Here is a 21,085-nt window from a genome sequence, read left to right as displayed (position 1 = left end):
TTTAACAACCTGAAGGACGAGAGGTTCCTGGACTTGTTACGTCATTTCTGGGCCAGCTGGAGAAGGAAACGGGGAGGCTTCCCCTCCTTGAGACTATGGTAGGACGTGGGCAAGACTCATGTCCGCTTTTTCCTGTCAGTACACGAGAGGGTCGACAAAGAGGCGAAAGTCCAAGGTCGAGGAGTTGGAGGAGGAAGTGCTAGGCCTGGATGCACGTCTCGGTCAGCTCAATCAAGACCTGGCCCTCCGGATGGCGTACAAATAGAAGGGCGCACTGCGAGACCTGAAATTTGTTGGGTCCTGTGGCACATACGTGAGGTTGCGGATCCAGTTCCTCAAGGGCCTGGACCATGGCTCCCCCTTCTACTCACTGGAAAAAAGGCACATGGTCCATCTGCAGCTCCTCACGCTGCTGGTCAATGACGGATCCCTTGTCCTTGATCCAGAGGGCATCAGGGATCATGCCTGAGATGACCCCACTGCTCTGTTCTCTCCGGATCCAACTCTGTGAGAATCCTTGCTGGACTTCGGGGAGGACCTACTGCAGGTTAGCCCACAGTGCACCGGAAAGCTCGACTCCTAAATAAGTCTGAGGGCGGGGAGGCCCTGACTGGCCCCCTCGACAGCATCTCCAGGGGCAAAGTCCCCGTGGTTGGACGGGCTGGCCATGGAATTCTTCAAGACATTCTGGGGAACGACTATGCGGGGGCCCTGGGGGAGAGCATGGTGACCGGGAGATGCCCCTCTCATCACACAAGGCTGTGATTGCCCTGCTGCCTAAGAGGTGTGATCTCCGCCTATTTAAGAACTGGCGCCCGGTCTACCCCCTCAGCATGGATTACAAGATTTTCGTCAAGGCTATTGTCATTTCGCCATGGCACCGTGCTGGACTACATGATCCACCCTGACCAGTCCTGACCACTTTGAAAAGGATGCATAGAGGAGAGACTTCAATTTGAAAAGGATACAGAGAGCGGCAGGCATTTCAGTTTCAAAAGGACGTACAGAGCGGGAGAGTCTTCAGTTTGGGTACCTTGCTGGGAGTCAAGGCAGAACGGAGCAGACCTGCAGGAGACAGTCGGGAGCTGAGGAGCATGCTGTTTCAGCTGCAGTTCGGGTGGTGGAAAAAAGCAACTGTGACATCACAGGAAGTTAGTAAGTTGATTGGCCGGTAAGTGCTCAGTTTAAGGGACAGTGTGAGAGAAACCAGCTTAGGACAGGCGAGTTAAGGTAGATCTATAAACAAAAATAACTAAAACTTTAAAATTAAAACCAAATTTTGAAAACTTTAAAATTAAAATCAAACAATAAAGATAAAAATTAATAAAATAAAGTAATTTAAACAAATATCTAAAACACATACCTTGTAGTTAAGAAGTACATAACCTTTAGTCGTCCGTGGTACTAGCATTCAATAAACACAGTAAATTGTAGCATACATAGGAAGAAAGTAATTGAAGTAAATTAATTAAATAACACCTGCCCCATCATTCTAACATCAGGGGAGGTGATGGTGGAGTGGTATTGTCGCTGGGCTAATAATCCAGATACCCAGGATAATGCTCTGGGGACCTGTGTTCGAATCCTGCCGCTAAAAATCTGGAATTAAAAGTCTAATGATGACCATGGAACCATTGTCGATTATTGCAAAAACCCATCTGGTTCAATAGTGTCCTTTGTGGAAAGAAATCTGCTGTTCTTACCTGGTCGGCCTACATGTGACTCCAGCCCACAGCAATCAATGCTGGCTGAGCCAGTGACGCCCACATCCCATGAATGAATAAAAAAAACTTATGTTGCAGCTGTGAGATGTGGAAGCTCTTGGACGCCAAGGCGATCCATGACAGACACATCTACAGGAAGTGTAAGCAGCTTGAGGAATTCCAGATCAGATTATTGATCTGGAAGTCGAAATGCAGACACAGCGCAACATAAGGGAAGGGGAGAAATAACTGGATACTTCAATCAAATCACCCCTCCCTCTTCTAAACTCCAATAGAAACAAGCCCAGTCTGTCCAATGTTTCCTCATAAGACAACCCACTCATTCCAGTTATCAATCTAGTAAACACCCTTTGAATCACCGTTGAATGCATTTACATCCTTCCTTATATAAGGAGACCAAAACTGCACGCAGTATTCGAGGTGCGGTCTCACCAATGCCCTGTATAACTGAAGCATAAAATCCTTACTTTTATGTTCAGCCCCTCTCGTAATAAAGGATAGAATTCCATTAGTCGTTTTAGATACTTGCTGTGCCTGCATTCTAACTTCTTGTGACTCATACTAGAACACCTAGATTCCTCACCCTCCAGTCCCACGAGACCCTGAAATCCCCCTCTCCAAAACCAACTTGTGTCCCGATCTCCAAGATCTTGTTTAGATGCCGGGGCACCCCACTCAACACTATCTAAACCTGGAGCACCTTTTCTATCACTAGCTCAAGACAACATGCCATTCTGACCCTGAAACCCCTACCCACCCACCAAATACAAGGACCTAGTGCCACCTTGCCACAACTCAGAACCCTAACCCTACAAAAGTCACCTCTTTGATTTCACAGCTCCTCCTCCCACACCACAGGCCCCCTTCCCAATTCAGATTCCACCAACCAGATCCAGTGATCCAAAATCCCAGAATTAATTATTCACACTACAAACTACAAATTATTGCACTGAAATTTTGAATTGAAGATTAGTAAAATGCAGAAAAATTAAAAGGCACACTAACAGTTCCATTTTCATACTCTGCTATAATGAAACAAGTACATAGATTTGCTGTAACTTTATTTCATTATAATGGCATTTCGTAAGAGATTAGGATAATGGGAAACAGAACACTTCAAGTGTAGATTATGTAAACATGGAAAAATACAACGAATGAGAAAGCAAATGCACTGAATGAATGTTACTAACCGGTTCATTCTGCTTCTCTGTCTCCAGCTTTTCCAGCTCCTCTGCCAATCTCCTATTTTCTGCAGTGACAGCTTCAAACTGGGCTTCATCCACTCCAAAATGCTGCTCTACAATGCACAACATTGATATTTTTCATTAAATTGTGTCAAGTTCAGCTAGAAGCCACAATTATTGCAAGTTAAAGTCCCATTTCAAAGGTACTATTACAAAACAAATTCTGATTTTCATTTTCAATAGGTACATGGTCAAGAGTGCCAGCCAAACCATACCTTAGTATACTATTTCTGGACTCGGAAGGATTACATTCTTAGGAACATTTCAATAAATCCAATAATGAGCTAAATGACACTGATCAAAAGGTCCCAGACCCAATATCTGGTCTGTGGTAACCAGAGGCCGAAAGCAAAGTCATGGTCCCAATTGCTCCCAGAAATGTACAAATGTTGACTGAATGCACCAAAAAAAAAGTCAACACCTTTGGGGTAAAAAGGGATGGGGTAATTGCAGAAAACTCAGGAGTTCTACAGTAATCCTAGGATAGTGCAGAATTAGATTAGATATAGAGAAACGTTTGGTCCCATCATCCTTTCGGAGTTTATTCTCCGCTGCATGCAGCAGGAAAATAAGAATTCCAAGGGCGAAATATCAATAAAGGATGCCAGTGTAGAAAAAACATTTATACTATGTTGATAGGTAAAAGCTCCTCCCTTTTAAAGGCATACAAATTTTATTTTTCTATTGGTTATCTATGAATATGGCAAAAACTTAAAAAGCTTACTGATAACATGCAGTAATTTCTAGGCAAACAACTACTCACTGCTGTGATTATCTTTTGGCAAACATTTTCCCACTTCCTTCAAAAATATACTTATCAGTGGCGTCACGTAATTTTAAAAACGCCAGATCAAAGGCCTTGCAAAAATTAAATTGGTTTCAACTATAACCAGGGAGGGGTGCAGAGCCAAGGAGGATAATGTAGAACTTCAAAAGGACAGACAAATTGGTCGAATGGGCAGACAGATGGCAAATGAAGCTCAATGTAGAGAAATGAGAATTGATTCATATTGGCAGGAAGAACATGGAGAGATAATATCAAATAAAGAGTTCAACTGGACTTGAGTGTATTTCTACATAAGTCATTGAGGTGGCAGGACAGGCTGGGAGAGCGGCTAATAAAGCATACAGTATCCTAGGCTTTATTAATAGGGGCTAAGAGTACAAAAGCAAGGAGGTTATGTTGAACTTGTATAAGACACTAGTTCGGTTTCAACTGGAGCATTGCATCCAGTTCTGGGCGCCGCACTTAGAGAGGACCTGAAGGCATTGGAAATAGTGCTGAAAAGGTTCATGAGAATGGTTCCACTGATGAGGAACTAGTTATGAAAATAGATTTGAGAAGTTAGGACTGTTTTCCTTGGAGTAAAGGCAGCTAAGAGGAGATTTGAGACAGGTTTTTAAAATTGTGTGTGGCCTGGACAGATAGGGAGAAACAGTTCCCACTCATGAAACAATCAAGAACGGGAGGGCACAGATTTAAAATGTGATTCAAATAATACTTAAGACACAGATTTCCAGGTGAACCAGCGATTTACTTGCACTTCTTTAAGTTCAGTCTACTGTATTCGCTGCTCACAATGCATTCTCCTCTGCATTTGGGAGAGTAAATGCAGACTGTGATGATTGCTTTGTGGAACACCTTTGCTCAGTCCTCAAGCATGACCCCAACCTACCAGTTGCTTGCCATTTCAGTGCACCATCTTGCTCTCATGCTCAAATTTCTGCCCTTGGCCTGTTACACAGTTTCAGTGAAGCCCAACATAAGCTGGAGGAACAGCACCTCATCTTCTAATTAGGCACTTTATAGCCTTCTGGACTCAACATTGAGTTCAACAACTTCAGACCATGAACTCTGTCTCTATTTTGATTTTTATCCCCCCAGTGCCAGTCTGTATCTTGTTCTCATGTTTTTGCTTTCAGATAACACTGACCCTTTTTCTGCTATTAACACATTGTTATTTTGCTTTCAGACAATGCTAATGTGAGGGACTAAGACCTCAGCCTGTATAGTTTTTATAAAATATATAGAGGTATGCTTATTGCTGTTTCTAAAAATACAAAACTGGACAAACACTGAACATGGCTGAATCTATATCTATCTGTGACCCTTAAACAAAAGAAGCTACCTGGCAGTATAAGGGAAGCTCACACATCATTATCTCTGGAGAGCCACTAGCAATACATTGTGGGCTGCACAGACCAAATTCAAAGAGAGCTATATAAAGGCCACTTGCTAAGACAAAGCACCCCACAACCTTCCTTTAAATTCTTAATGGTTGAGACATTCAACAATCTCGCTGACCCAGACGAGGGATACATATCCCTGTCAAAGTGGAGAGGTGGAATGTGACATGGGCATCTCACCTGTGGAACCAGTGATATTGCCTTGTGGAACTGCAAAGTCAGTCTGGCATTATACCACCTAACTCGCAGTGTCACAGATCAGGAGCTCTGGCCTAGGTTGGACACCTGGCCCCAGCAACACTGATTCCACTGGAAATTCTATACCATCGCCTAGAAGACTGATTCATCTCTGCATGCCTATCTCATCACGTGAAGTCAACACCACTGGAAAAGTGAATGATACAACATTGGTTTTCAGCCCGCCAACCTCAGTGAAAAAATACCTCATTGGACTTTGATCCTGGACTCTGGAACTCAAAAGAAACAATATTTCCTTTCTCTGTGATCCCTGCACTGTAAACCTTTCCTTCCTCTGTCTCTCTCTTACTGTATGAATACAAAGGAGGCAACATTGCAACCCTCCACCCATGTTCTGGGTGTGTACAAATAAACCAACCCTTTGAATTTATCCTATCTCAAGTTTGCTGTGGGGTTAACAGAAAACTGGAACACACCAAACCTGAGGGGTTGGAAAATATGCCACTGCTTATAAAGGGGGAAGCAAAGAAAACAGTTTACAGGACAGGTGGTGAGAGGAGAAATTAGTGCTGTTTAAATTAACCTCCCCCTCCTGTCCATAACAGCTGACCTTTATTATTCTGCTATTAACACCTACTCTGGATCAAAGCTTTAGTCTTTAATACTATTACCACTCCCTTTGTGTTGTGCTCCATGATATCTTTGTCTTTTAATCTCTCTTGCCCTCCAACCTATCCCTGACCTTCTATATTGCTCCAACTGCCCCTCCCAACTCTTTTTCAACAGCACAATAGCCATCACATTTCTACCTCTCACCAGTTCTCAAAAAAGTCCTTTGGGCTCGAAACGTTAACTCTGTTCTCTCTCCACAGACGCTGCCAGATCTGCTGAATTTTTCCAGCATTTTGTTTTTATTACAGATTTGAAGTAATTGACAAAAGAAGCAAAAGCAAAATGAGAAAAAACTTCCTCACGCATAGAGTTGTTAAGGTCTGGAATGCACCACCTGACAGTGTGGTAGAGGCAGGTCCAATCAGTGCAGGGTTATGGGGCGAAGGCAGGAGCATAGCACTAAGTGGGTTGATGATTTAGAGAGCTAGTGCAGACACAATAGGCTGAATGGTCTCCTTCTGTATTGTAACAATTGTGAATCTGTGACTTCCACAGAGATATCACAGGTGCAAACTGAATCCATTGTTCTAGTCAGTGTACTGTGTAGACAAGGGTGGGGGCTGTGGGAGAAATTTTGTTTGAAAATCACCAAGTCATACTCACTCAGCAAAGTCAAATTCTCAAGGTTCAAGTCTTCATAGTCGTCTATGCCAGAAAGGTAACGTGAATAACACTTACTCGTATAGTCAATGAACAGCTATAAAATGAGTAAACAAGAAATACAAATACATTTCAGTTCCTTTGGAAAATTTTCTTTCCAAAACAGTAAGTGAAAGAACAAGAAAAAGACAATTTCCCATCAACCAGCCCCCATAACAAAGTATTTTAAAAGCTTATATTAACACCTTTAATGTAATAAACCGTCCCAAGGCAGCATTATAATACAAACATTTGGCACTGAACCACATACGGAAATACTGGTCAGAGACCAAAAGCATAGTCCAAGAGGTAGGTTTTAAGAAGTGTTTTAAAAGAGGAAAGTGACGTAGAGAGGCAGAAGGGGATATGGAGGGAATTTCAGAGATTAGGGTCTAGACAGCTGCAGGTGGAATAATTAAAATCGAGAATGTTCAAGAGGCCAGCATTAGATGAGCACAGATTTCAGAGGGAGAGATTGAAGATAGGCAGCAGCTAGGCCATGGAGAGATTTGAAAACAAAGATTAGAATTTTAAAATCAAGACTTTGCTTGACCCAGGAGCACACAGAGGTGATAGGTGAACTGGACTTGGTGTGAGTTCAGGCAGGGGCAGCAGATTTTTAGATGACCTCAAATTTACGGAGGGTAGAATGAGAGAAACCAGCCAGGAGTGCATTGAGATGGTCAAGTTTGGAGGTAACAAAGACACGAAACAAGGTTTCGGCAGCTATTGAGACAGGGCCAAAGTCAGGTGATGTTACGGAGGTGGAATTAGGCGGTCTTAGTGAAGATATGAATACGGCTGGAGGCTTATCTCAGGGTCAAATACAACACCAAGATTACAAACAGACTGGTTTAATCTCAGACTGTTGCTAGGAAAAGGGATAGAGTCAGTAGCTAGGAACAGAGTTCAGAATGGGGACCAAAAACCATGGTTTCAACCTTCCCAATATTTAATTGGGGGAAATTTCTATTCATCCAGGGCTGGGAGTCAGGTGAGCAGTCTGACAATTTACAGATAGAGGAGTCATCGAGAGGGGTGGTGGTGAGGTAGTGCTGGGTTAGGGTCAGTGTACATGTGAAAATCAGATGTCTGTGGTATCCTTTCAACTCGGCATCCTTTGGACTTAAGGGAACAGAGATGAGAGCCTTACTGGATGAACAGCCAAGGTGAGAAACAGTAATAGTTTTAATGGGGACCAGGCATCAAAGGTGGAGCTGAAGATGAGATTGAGCAAATTAGTAGCTGCAGAAATGTTGTGGCAAATGCAGAGCCAAAGTCTAGACAGCTGGAATTTTGAACGTGCATTTCTAAGTGAATTGGGTGTAAAATGCATCTAAGCCATATGGCAAAGTATAAAACAAGACACAGACCTTTTCTTTGATAATAGGTTTATTCACAGGATGCAGCATTACAGGTCTCTGCCTCATAACTACTAATCAGTCCAATGTCCCAGCAGTCCTTTTTATATGCATTCAAAGACAATTAATCAATTAATAACCACCACCTGCCTACCCTTAACCTTAACATTCAGGCTTGAGCTGATAAGTAGCAAGGAACATTTGTGCCACATAAGTGCCAGGCAATGACCATCTCCAACAAGAGAGAATCTAACCATCTCCCCTTTACTTCAATGGCATTATGATTGCTGAATCCCCCACTATCAACATCCATTGACCAGAAACTGAACTGGACCAGCCATATAAATACTATGGCTACAAGAGCAGGTCAGACGCTGGAAATTCTGCAAATAGTAGCTCACCTCCTGACTCCCAAAAGCCTGTCCACCATCTACAAGGCAGAGGTCAGGAGTGTGATGGAATATTCTCCACTTGCCTGGATGAGTGCAGCTCCAACACTCAAGAAGCTTGACACCATCCAAGACAAAGCAGCCCATTTGATTGGCACCCATCCACCACCTTACTCCATCTACCACCACATACTGGCAAAAGTGTGTACCATCTACAAGATGTACTGTGCAGCAACTCACCAAAGGTTTTTTTGGCAGCACCTTTGAAATCCATGACCTGTACTACCTCAAAGGACAAGGGCAGCAGATGCATGGGAAAACCACCACCTACAAGTTCCTCTCCAAGTCACACCCTGGATTTTGAAACTCCCTTCCTAACAGCACTGTAGGTGTACCTACACCACATGGACTACAGCAGCTCAAGGAGGCAGCTCAGCACCACATTCTCAAGGCCAATTAGGGTTGGGCAATAAATGCTGGCTTAGCCAGCGATGCTGACATCCTGTAAAAGAATAAAAAATATATATAATTGACATAGCATTAACACTGGGCGGGGGGGGGTGCTGCTAGTGTTTCCCGGGTTGTTGCTGAAGGAAGTACAGTTGAGGCGTTGAAGGGGGATGGGACTGAAGAGTGGTACAGGGAGGTGATCAGAGATGGCTTTATTACTTACACGATGGGACTAGCAAGACCACGAGTGTGGTTGTGAATCTGGGTTGAGGAGTTTAAATGGAGGGAAAGATGTAGGAGGGAGGGGAGTTAAGTTTGCAGAAGTTATAGCTGGAGTCTCCAAAGTGGGGTAATTGAAATAATTGGATATTAAGACTGACATTAAGACATATTTTAACAGCTTTAAAAGTAGACAAGTGTAGTTAAGAGAGCTCTTTCTAAGCATGATGCAAAATACAGCCAACACATAGGCATGATGGGTATGGTACTGTGGAGACCCAACGAACAATCACGTCATGAAACTTAATGACCTTCACAGGATAGGTAAACAAATGTTAGGGTGATAAGAGCACAGATTGGAAGGCATCAGAACCAAGGCATTTCCCAGCCTACCAGTGAGATAAGAGACATCTGCAGCCCGAATAATTCTGCTCATTAGGTATGTAACTGGAGGTTGTACTAGGCAGTATAGTGAAATATGATAACTAAAAGATATAAATGTGCCTCGCAGCCTTTGTATTGGGAAGACACACAATGCTTGTAAATAAAAGTCCCAGGTTACTCGCAGCTTACAGACTCGTGGTTTCTTTTTCCACAACATCTCCAATAGGAGAAGAAATTGCTGCACAAGATTCTGTTTGAATCTGCTGCACACCTCAGCTCCACCTATTTTGCTACCTCTAATAACATATCCACCAAACTAGGGGAGGTGGTGGCATAGTGGTATTGTCACTGGACTAGTATTCCAGGAACCTAGGGTAGTAACCTGGGGACCCGAGTTGAAATGGTGAAATTTGAATTCAATAAAAATCTGGAATTAAAACTCTGATGATGACAACACCATTGCCGATTGTCGTAAAAACCCATCTGGTTCACTAATGTCCTTTAGGGAAGGAAATCTGCCATCCTTACCTGGTCTGGCCTACATGCGACTCCAAACCCACAGCAATGTGGTTGACTCTGAAATGCCCTATGAACAAAGACAATTGGGGATGGACAATAAATGCTGGCCTAGCCAGCGATGCCCATGTCTCATGAATAAATAAAAAAAAAAATGAAAAATGGATGCTTTCTGGGCTGCAGGAAGGTTTGTTGAAGAGTTCCCCAGTGGTTTATACAAATTAATGACCTAGACCATGGTGTATAGGGCACAATTTCAAAATTTGCAGATAATATAAAACTTGGAAGCATTGCAAACCATGAGGAGGGAAGTGTAGAACTTCAAAAGGATGTAGACTGGTCGGCGGAATGGGCAGACAAATGGCAAATGAAATTTAATGCACAGAAGTGTGAAGTAATTCATCTTGGTAGGAAATATGTGAACAGACAATATAAAATAAAGGGTGCAATTCTAAAAGGGGGTGCAGGAGCAGAGGACCTGGGTGTATATGTGCATAAGTCATTGAAGGTGGCAGGACAGATTGAGAGCACGGATAACAAAGCATACAGTACCCTGGGTTTTATTAGTAGACACTTAGCGTAGAAAAGCAAGGAAGTTATATTAAGCGCGTTCAGCCTTAACTGGAGTGTAGCGTCCAGTTCTGGGTGCCTGTCATGAGAGTATAATAATTCTCATATTGTTATTTATTGTAAAAATAGGTTAATTGTGGGGTTTGGATAGTTTGTGTTATGAGTGAGAGAATGAGAGTGAGAGAATGAGTGTGTGTGCGTGCGTTGGGGATTTAATTGAATTGGAGACAGCTGGTCTGGAGGGTTTGACTCATCAAAAGAAGCTAGGTTTGAAATGCTAAATACATAAACATGGCTGAAGTATAACAATATAAGGTGAGGAGAATTTGCATTTTTAGATAAATCAGGGCAGTTTGAATTTCAAAGAAATGGTAAGAGGTTTACACCTAGCCAGAGAAGCTATGCCAATGTGTGTTTATTTTTTCCCCAAAGGTTACTGACAATATTGGCACCATGAAAAGATTTATATTATGAGAAAGGTAAAGTTCAAAGACATACTTGAATAATGGAATTTACATTAAAAGAAAAAAACATGTATAAAGGAAAATGAGACTGTGTTAGGGAAGGCATTGTAAGATCTACCAGACGTGTGCAAAGCCTTCAGTATTTGTGCATTAAGCCTGCTGTCTATAGAAAATGAAGCTGGGAAAAGCCACTTTGAATTCTACGGTCCACAGGCAAGTGTTGACTTGCCTGGATGTTTGAAATCATTTTTTTTTTTAAACTGTTGCCTTAACTGGGGTGTAATTGGAAGCTAAATTAATTAGGGGTTTTAGGAGTTATTATAGTAGTAATTTGTAGATCTATGTACGTGCTTGAAATCTTTTCTTTTGTTAATAAATGTTTAATTTAGTGTTTTTAAAAAAATCTCTGAAGTCTTGGTGGACTTATTACTTCTGAATTCAGGGCACGCATTTCGAAATAAATACAAATTGCAAAACCATTGTGATAGCCTGATCAAATTTCCCTTGTGGATTTAATCCGCCTGGCACACATCATCTGCTGCGTCATAACAAATTGGGATATTTGATATTGGAAGTAGGAGATATAACTCCGATTGGGCCACAAAATGTATCTAAAGGTAAGTTAACAAAGTTGGTGGATAAGTTGCAGCTGAGGTTATCTGTAGGGGCAAACATAGCAGACATAGTTGAAGTGATAGCACAACATTTGAAGTTGGAAGCGATACCTGACATTAGTGAGTCACAGCTGGAGATAGTGAGACTTCAGTTAGAAATGAAGCAGCTTGAATTTGAACAAGGAACTGAAAAAGCTTGAACAGGAAGCAAAAGAGAAAGAAAAAAAATTGGAAATGACAAAACTGGAACTAGAGGCAAGAGAGAAAGAAAGGGCATTCCAAAGGGAGCTGGCAGAAAGGCAGGAGAGAGAAAAGAAACAGGATTGGGAATTTGAAATGGCGAGGTTAGAAAAGGAGGAAAGAGAGAAGGAAAGAAAACAAGAGTACCAACTTAAAAAGCTGGACTTTAAAAAAAGGAGACATCAGACACTGAGGAAAGTTCTGATGATGAAAAAACCTTTTAACCGAAAACCCAGTAGGGAGATGTTTAAATTTGTGCAAGTTATTCCGAAGTTTGAAGAAAGAGATGTGGAAGCGTTCTTTATTTCATTTGAGAAGATGGCTAAACAGATGAAATGGCCACAAGAAAACTGAACATTGCTGTTACAAGCTGGTTAGAGTAGAGCACATGAGGTTTATGCTTCACTGTCAGAAGAAATGTCGGTGGATTATGATGTGGTAAAAAAAGGCTATTTTGAGTGCACATGAGTTGGTTCCTGAGGCATACTGGCAGAAATTTAAGAATATGAGAAAACAGCCTGGGAAAACTTACATTGAGTTTGAGAGAGTAAAACAAAGTAGTTTTGATCAGTGGATGCAGGCATTAAAGATAGAGACAACAAATGCAGCTCTTAGAAGTAATTCTTTTGAAAGAATTTAAGGATTCAATTCCTTTGGTAGTGAGAACTCATGTGGAGGAACAGAGGGTTAAAACGATAAGACAAACAGCAGAAATAGATGATTATGAGTTAGTTCATAGAGCTAAACCTTTTTTACATCATCCTTTTAAATCAGAGAAGGATAGAAGGTGGGAAGGTGAAAGGAAGGTGGGTAGCCAGGGGAAAGGAGGAGTGGGTGGAAATTCCCAGGAAGCTTTTTCTCAGACTAAAACAGAAGGTGCTGAGGGTACAAGTGACACTCGAAAATTGAGGTGTTTTCATTGTAATAAAGTTGGGCACACAAAGTCAATGTGTTGGAAATTACAGGAAAAATCTGTTGGAATTATTGGGATGCAGAAAAGTTCTGGAGGTAAAAGTATTGTGGGTTCTGAGGTTCAAGCACAGGAAAAACCAGTGGTTTGTGTACAGGTAAAACAGGTAGAATCAGTGATAAGAAAAGAGGGAATGTGTTCATAATTTACCCAAGAGAGTTCTGAGGAGCAGGTTGCAGAAATGTTTAAAGATTTTATATGTGAAGGGGAAGTCTTTCCAAGTGTACAGGGTGGAGTAGGTAAAGATGTTAAAATGTTAAGAGACATAGGGGCTAGTCAATCCTTAATGTTGTGAGATAGTGATATTTGTTGTTCAGACGGAGTATTTCAGGAACAGGTGATAATAAGTTGGGTTCATGGAGATGCTAAACCTATTCCATTGTGGAAAGTAAATTTAAAGCTAAGTGGAAAACGGGTGAAGTGCTTGTTGGAGCAGTGGAAAAATTGCCCATTGCAGAGGTTTCAATTTATTTTAGGTAATGATATGGCTGGGTCACAGATGTGGGTGATGCCTATGGCAGTTGAGAAGCCTGTAGAAGTGTTTTCAACAGAAGTGTTGCAGAAAAAGTAGCCTGGATTGTTTCCAGGTTGCGTGGTAACAAGATCACAAGCTCACAGGTTGAAACAGGAAGAAGAGGAAGTTAAAAGGCAGGGAAAAGGTGTTGAAGTTCAGTTAGCTGACACTGTCATTGTTCAGTCAATTGTTCAATCAATAAGATTGCTCAGGGAGAAAGGATGGAAGAGAATGCAGCTGAAGTATTTAGCTCAAAGCAGTTGGTAGAGTTACAAAAAAAGGATCCACAAATACAACAGTTAATCAGATAGCTTACTCAGAAAAAGAGGCAGAATGTATTCCAGGATGTTATTACCTTAAGGGTAATGTGTTGATGAGAAAGCGGTGGACGTATCAGGTTTCAGCAGGTGAAAACTGGATGGAAGTACATCAGATTGTCTCCATCTATTAACCTCCCATCTATACCATTTGGGTATAGAAATGAGACACTGAAGTCTTGGTGGACTTATTACTTTTGAATTCAGGGCACGCATCTCGAAATAAGTAGAAATTGCTAAACCGTTGTGATAGCATGATCAAGTTTCCCTTGTGAATTTGATCCGCCTGGCACACATCATATGCTGCGTCATAACAATGCCACATGTTAGGAAGGATGTGAAGAGCACAGAAAAGATTAGTGAGAATGGTCCTGGAGATGTGGAACTTCAGTTATGTAGATGGATTGGGACTGTTTTCCCTGGAGAGGTAGGAGGAATTTACCTCTCCCTGAACCATGACCCCACCACTGAACATCAAGCCATTGTTTCCAGGACTGTCACTGACCTCATCTCCTCTGGAGATCTTCCTCCCACAGCTTCCAACCTGATAGTCGCCTAACCTTGGACGGCCCGCTTCTACCTCCTACCCAAAATCCACAAACAGAACTGTCCCGGGTGACCGATCGTGTCAGCCTGTTCCTGCCCCACGGAACTCATTTCTCGTTATCTTGACTCCCTTCTCTCTCCCCTTGTCCAGTCCCTTCCCACCTACATCCATGATTCCTCTGACACCTTACGTCACATCAACAATTTCCAGTTCCCTGGCCCCAACCGCTTCCTCTTCACCATGGACGTCCAATCCCTCTACACCTCCACCCCCCCCACCAGGTTGGTCTGAGGGCCCTTAGCTTCTTCCTTGAACAGCGGCCCGAACAATCCCCATCCACCACTACTCTCCTCCGTCTGGCTGAACTTGTTCTCACACTGAACAATTTCTCCTTTAACTCCTCTCACTTCCTCCAAATAAAAGGTGTGGCTATGGGTACCCGCATGGGCCCCAGCTATGCCTGTCTCTTTATGGGGTATGTGGAACATTCCTTGTTCCAGTCCTACTCCGGCCCCTTCGCACAACTCTTTCTCCGCTACATCGATGATTACTTCGGTGCGGCTTCATGCTCTCGTCTGGACCTGGAAAAATTTATTAATCTTGCTTCCAATCTCCACCCCTCCATCATTTTCACATGGTCCATCTCTGACCCTTCCCTTCCCTTCCTTGACCTCTCTGTCTCAATTTCTGATGATAGACTGTCCACCAATATCCATTACAAGCCTACCGACTCCCACAGCTACCTCGACTACAGCTCCTCACATCCCTCTTCCTGTAAGGACTCCATCCCATTCTCTCAGTTCCTTCGCCTCCGTCGCATCTGTTCTGATGTCACTACCTTCAAAAACAGTTCCTCTGACATGTCCTCCTTCTTCGTTAACGGAGGTTTTCCACCCACGGTCGTTGACAGAGCCCTCAACCGTGTCCGGCCCATCTCCCACGCATCCGCCCTCACGCCTTCTCCTCCCTCCCAGAAACATGATAGGGTCCCCCTTGTCCTCACTTATCACCCCACCAGCCTCCGCATTCAAAGGATCATCCTCCGCCATTTCCGCCAACTCCAGCATGATGCCACCACCAAACACATCTTCCCTTCACCCCCCCTGGCGGCATTCCGTAGGGATCGTTCCCTCCGGGACACCCTGGTCCACTCCTCCATCACCCCCTACTCCTCAACCCCCACCTATGGCACCTCCCCATGCCCACGCAGAAGATGCAACACCTGCCCCTTCACTTCCTCTCTCCTCACCGTCCAAGGGCCCAAACACTCCTTTCAAGTGAAGCAGCATTTCACTTGCATTTCCCCTAACTTAGTCTACTGCATTCGTTGCTCCCAGTGCGGTCTCCTCTACATTGGAGAGACCAAACGCAAACTGGGCGACCGCTTTGCAGAACACCTGCGGTCTGTCCGCAAGAAAGACCCAAACCTCCCTGTCGCTTGCCATTTTAACACTCCACCCTGCTCTCTTGCCCACATGTCTGTCCTTGGCTTTTGTCTGTGACATCTTTTGATTATCTGCTCCTATCACTGCTTGCTTGTCCCTACAACCACCCCTCCCCCACCACCTTAAACCAGCTTATATTTCACCCCTCTCCTAACTATACTCAGTTCTGCTGAAGGGTCATGAGGACTCGAAATGTCAACTCTTTTTTTCTCCGCCGATGCTGAGTTTTTCCAGGTAATTCTGTTTTTGTTTTGGATTTCCAGCATCCGCAGTAGTTTTTTGTTTTTATGTTTGTGTCTATTTTTTAATCCTCAATTGTACCCTTAAGCTTTTATTCATCCATGGAGTTTCACTGGTATTTAGTTTGTTCTTTGCTTTTATAAGAATATATTTTCCCTGCACTCTGTTGAACACTGTTTTAAATTTTGTTCCACATTGTTTCTTGCCAATTTGCCCATTTTATTTTCCCAAGTTCTTTTCTGAGCCCCTCAAAATCAGCTTTTCTCTCCAATAACTTGCATTTCATCATACTTATGTCCCTCTCTATTGTTTTAAGGCACATTATATTATGGTCACTCTGGCTTAGAAGCTCCCCTTCATTTACGAATCTTATCTGCTCTACCTCATTTCCCATTAGTAGATACAAAGGTGAATCTTCCCTGTTTGAGCTTTTTACATATTGGGTAAGAAAGGAGTCCTGTACATATTGTAAGAACTCCATTCCCTTATCCCCTTTACCTACTTCATCTGTCCAGTTAATATCAGGGTAATCAAAATCCCTCATGATTATTTTATGTTGTTTACTCAATTCCCTAATTACAGATACTCCATTTCCTACTTTTCCTTCTCTACCTTTTCTAAATGTCATACTCTGTAATATTTAATTCTCACTCCTGATTTTTCTGGATCCATGTTTCAGTAATCCCTACTATGTCTGAGTCCCGATGCATGATTGCCTCCAGTTCCTATTTTATTACAGACATTGTGTGCACTGTACCTACATTTTAATCCATTTTTAATATGATTTCCTGCAACTTTATTTTCAATTATCTTTTTAACTTCTGTTCTATAACTCTTATCATTCCCTTGCCATCAATGTCTTCCCTTACTTTATTCTTTCCTATTCTCTCCTTCCAGTTTTGTAGATCCCCCCCAATCTTTGGAGGAGGATGGTGGGATCAACCGTCTCAAAGGCTGCAAATAGGACGAGGGGGAATAGTTTGTCCGTCACAATCACGTAGAGGGAGAAATAAAATTGGGAATGAAAGACTGCACTGAGAGAAAGGAGGGAAAAATAAGACTTCAAGAAAGTAGTTTTAAAACTACTCCCACCGACCCCCGCTCCCCCCACAGTTCAAAACTTGACTCAGCAGTTGTGAAAGTCAATTTCTGACGCAATCACAAGGTATTTACAATTTCAATGACTAGGCTTAACTTTGTGGCAACTTTTTAAAAATTCATTCATGGGATGTCGGCATCGCTGGCTAGGCGAGCATTTATTGCCCACACCTAATTGCCCTTGAGAAAGTGGTGGTGAGGCCGTGTCATTTTAGGTGGTAGAGGTCACAGGTTTGGAAGGTGCTGTCTAAGGAACCCTGGTGAGTTCCTGCAGTGCATTTTATGGATGGTGTTACTGCTACTACTGTGTGTCGATGATGGAGGGAGTGAACGTTTGTGGATAAGGTGCCAATCAAGCGGGTGGCTTTGACCTGGGTGGTGTCAAGTTCCTCGAGTGTTGTTGGAGCTGCACTCATCCAGGCAAGTGGGGAGTATTCCATCACACTCCTGACCTGTGATTTGTAGATGGTGGACAGGCTTTGGGGAGTCAGGAGGTAAGTTACTTGCTGCAGGATTCCTAGTCTCTCACCTGCTCTTGTAGCACAGTATTTATATGGCTAGTCCAGTTCAGCTTCTGGTCAATGGTAATCCCCAGAATGTTGACAGTGGCGGGATTTGGTGATGGTAATGCTATTGAATGGGTAAAATGCAGTAAGTTCCTTAAAACAAAACGTTGAGACCAAGGGGCAGGTGCCATTTTTGCAAGGCTAACAAATGGTGAAGCAGCACAATTTAGTTAGCCACTTGTAGATTATTTGTATTTAACTGAGCATTGCTGTTCCGTGTTAATATGACTGCAAATTCTGGTCCCTAATAACTCAGAAATTAAAAAAAATAAGAGACCAACATATTAACACACTGATAAAAATTGACTGTATATTGGATTGGAGTAACCTTTCAATGGCAAAAGCTGATAAAACCCACATATAGTTAGACAATAATTAGTGATTACGTACCCTATTATTATGAACACCATCGTTAGTCACAGTTTCTACTACATCCCAGTCCTTATCGGCACCAAAGAGGATCTTATCCGGATCAACGGAATTGATCAGCTGTGGGCAAAGTAAATAAGAATAATCTTTAGTCATATTTATACAAGCAGCAATGACCATAGAGATTGCACTCCCAAATTTGATCAGCAGCTTTCTGCTGGATTTAGAACTGCTGCCAAAAGGCTTACAATAAACAAGATCTTCCTGAAGTCAAGGGTCTCCAAGCACCATGTAAGAGCACGTTATTGCCAAAACTTCAGTGACATAGGCAGAGTCTTTCTCCCAACTCAAATATAGATGTGGGAGTTCAGGTGAGTGAGTCACCTAAGGCAGGGACAAAGATATATTTCAAAACAGCTAAAAAGTAACCTGGAAGGGGAGAAGGAAGAACCAGTTATTGCAACTTATGTTGGAGTCAACATGGGAAAGAACAGGGGCGAGGCCTTGCTGAGGAAACGGCAGGAACTAAAAGGTCCACAAGTATGGTAATCTCAGGGTTATTACCCAATTAGCATAGTGAATCAGGAAAGGCAACAAACAGCCAAGACTGGTGTTGGAAGGAGGGATTGTAGATCATAGGACACTAGCACCAGTGCTATGTGAGGGCATAACTATACTGCTCGGACCAAGGTCCTAGTGGAAAGGATAATTAGGACTAACTTTAGATGGGTAAAGGGATAGAGGATCGCCATATCCTAAATATATGACAGCAAGATCAGGGTACAATAGAGATAAAGGTAAATACTCAGGGAACAGGAAAGCTTAAATTAAGTAATAGTTAGTAAGCTAAGGAATAGTAAGCTATTCAGTGAGGTCAAACCAATACAATTGTGTAACTTAGGTTTACAGGGCATTTAAGTGTCATAAATAAGATTGGTAAGCTGTCAGCTCAAAATGGCAATAAAGGAGACTTGACTCAAAAAATGGCAGAAATGGGTACTAAAATGTTCAGGAAAGTTAGGGAAGGAAAGAAAGGAGGGGTTGGCAGCGTTGATAGAATACGACAGTGCTGGAGAGAGAGTCTTGGAGGGTACAGGTTCAGAATTTGCTTGATTGGAGTTAGGAAATGATAGTGGGGCCATTACATTATTTGGTGCAATCCATGGGCCAACAACTGACAGGAAAGATGTCGAAAGGCAAATTTGAAAGGTAATTACAAAGGGGTGCAAGAATTATAGAGTGGTGATAATGGGGGACTTCAATTATGCTCATCTAGGCTGGGATAGCAATAATGTAAAGGGCAGAGAGGAGAGCTTCTCAAGTTTTCTGGGGAGAATTTTCTTCATCAGTACATGACTGGCCCACTGAGGAAGGAGGCTAGGGTTCAGAATACACAGGGGCGGGGTGGACCACTTTGCCCTTGAAACCTCACAAAAAGCCCATGAAAAATCATAAAGAATCAAAGAACCGGTATGGTGCAGGCAGCCATTTAGTCTATTGTGTCTGCACCAGTTCTCCGAATGAGCAACTTACATAGTTCCATTCTCCCACTTTCTCCCCGTAACCCTGCACATTCTCCCTTTTCAGGTAAGTCTACATACATACGGACATATGAATTAGGAGGAGTAGGCCACTCAGCCCCTCAAGCCTGCCCTGTCATTCAATAAGATTATGGCTGATCTGACTGTAACCTCAAACTCACATTCCCACCTACCCCCGGTAACCTTTCACTCCTTGCTGATCAAGAATCCATTTACCCCTGCCTTAAAAATATTCAAAGACTCTGCTTCCACCGCCTTTTGAGGAAGAGAGTTCCAAAAACTCATGATTCAAAAAATTTCTCATCTGTCTTAAATGGGTGACCTCTTATTTTTAAACAGCGACCCCTAGATCTAGATTCTCACACAAGAGGAAACATCCTTTCCACATCAACCCTGTCAAGACCCCTCTGGATCTTATATGTTTCATTCAAGTCGCCTTGGACTCTTCTAAACTACAGCGGATACAAGCCAAGCCTGTCCAACACAAGACAAACCGTCCATTCCAAGTATTAGTCTTGTAAGCCTCTGAACTGCTTCCAATGCATTTACATCCTTCCTTAAAGGAGGAGGCCAATATCGTACACAGTACTCCAGGTGCAGTCTCACCAATACTGTATAACTCGAGTATAACCTCCCTACTTTTGTATTCAATTCCCCTCACAATAAATGATAACATTCTATTAGCTTTCCTAATTACTTGTTGCTCCTGCAAACTAGTCTTTTGTGATTCATGCACGAGGCCGCCCAGATCCCTCTGCTTCACAGAGCTCTGCAATCTTTCACCATTTAGATAGTATACTTATTTATTCTTCCTGCCAAAATGGAGAATTTCACATATTCCCACATTATAAGCCATTTGCCAGATCTTTGCCCACTCATTTAACCTATCTATACACCTTTGTAGCCTCAAGTCCTCTTCACAACCTACTTTCCTACTGATCTTTGTGCCATCAGCAAACTTAGCAACCATACCTTCATCCAAGTCATTTATATAAATTGTAAAAAGTTGAGGCCCCAGCACTGATCCCTATGGCACACCAGTTGTTACATCTGCCAACCAGAAAATGACCCATTTATGCCTACACTACTTCTTGTTAGCTAGTCAGTCTTCCAACCATCCCAACATGTTACCCCCTACACCATGAGCTTTTATTTTCTGCAATAAGCTTTTATGTGATATCTTCTGGAAATCTAAGTACAGTGCATCCACCGGTTCCCCTTTATCCACAGCACATGCTACTTTTTCAAAGAACTCCAATAAATTGGTTAAACATGATTTCCCTTGCACAAAACTACATTGACGCTACCTGATTACCTTGAATTTTTCCAAGTGCCCAGCTACAACATCTGTAATAATAGGTTCCAACATTTTCCGTGTGACAGGTGTTAAGTTAACTGGCCTGTAGTTTCCTGCTTTCTGCCTCCCTCCCTTTTTGAATAAAGGAGTTACTTTCGCTATTTTCCATTCTAATGGGACCTTCCCCGAATCTAGGGAATATTGAAAAATTAAAGCCAATGCATCAACTATCTCACGCACCACTTCTTTTAAGACCCTAGGATGAAGCCTATCAGGACCCGGGGACCTGTGAGCCCACAGCTCCAACAAT

At 42.6% G+C, this 21,085-nt stretch overlaps 1 protein-coding gene across 2 annotated transcripts in view; it reads right to left on the bottom strand.

The window, feature by feature from the left end:
• Positions 1 to 21,085, bottom strand: part of ndc80 (NDC80 kinetochore complex component) — a 140,787-nt gene that overhangs the window by 69,325 nt on the left and 50,377 nt on the right. For both annotated transcript variants that reach the window (XM_078555525.1, XM_078555526.1), the window contains 3 exons: positions 17,959 to 18,057; positions 6,629 to 6,722; positions 2,915 to 3,021 (listed from right to left, as the gene is read on the bottom strand). In XM_078555525.1, the coding sequence (XP_078411651.1) occupies positions 2,915 to 3,021; positions 6,629 to 6,722; positions 17,959 to 18,057 (300 nt within the window). The remainder of the gene's footprint in view (positions 1 to 2,914; positions 3,022 to 6,628; positions 6,723 to 17,958; positions 18,058 to 21,085) is intronic.

The sequence above is a fragment of the Cetorhinus maximus genome, chromosome 13, assembly GCF_964194155.1.
Source record: "Cetorhinus maximus chromosome 13, sCetMax3.hap1.1, whole genome shotgun sequence".
Lineage (NCBI taxonomy): Eukaryota > Metazoa > Chordata > Chondrichthyes > Lamniformes > Cetorhinidae > Cetorhinus > Cetorhinus maximus.
The sequence above is the reverse complement of the archived record's forward strand: the minus strand, read 5'-3'. Positions and strand labels throughout refer to the sequence as shown.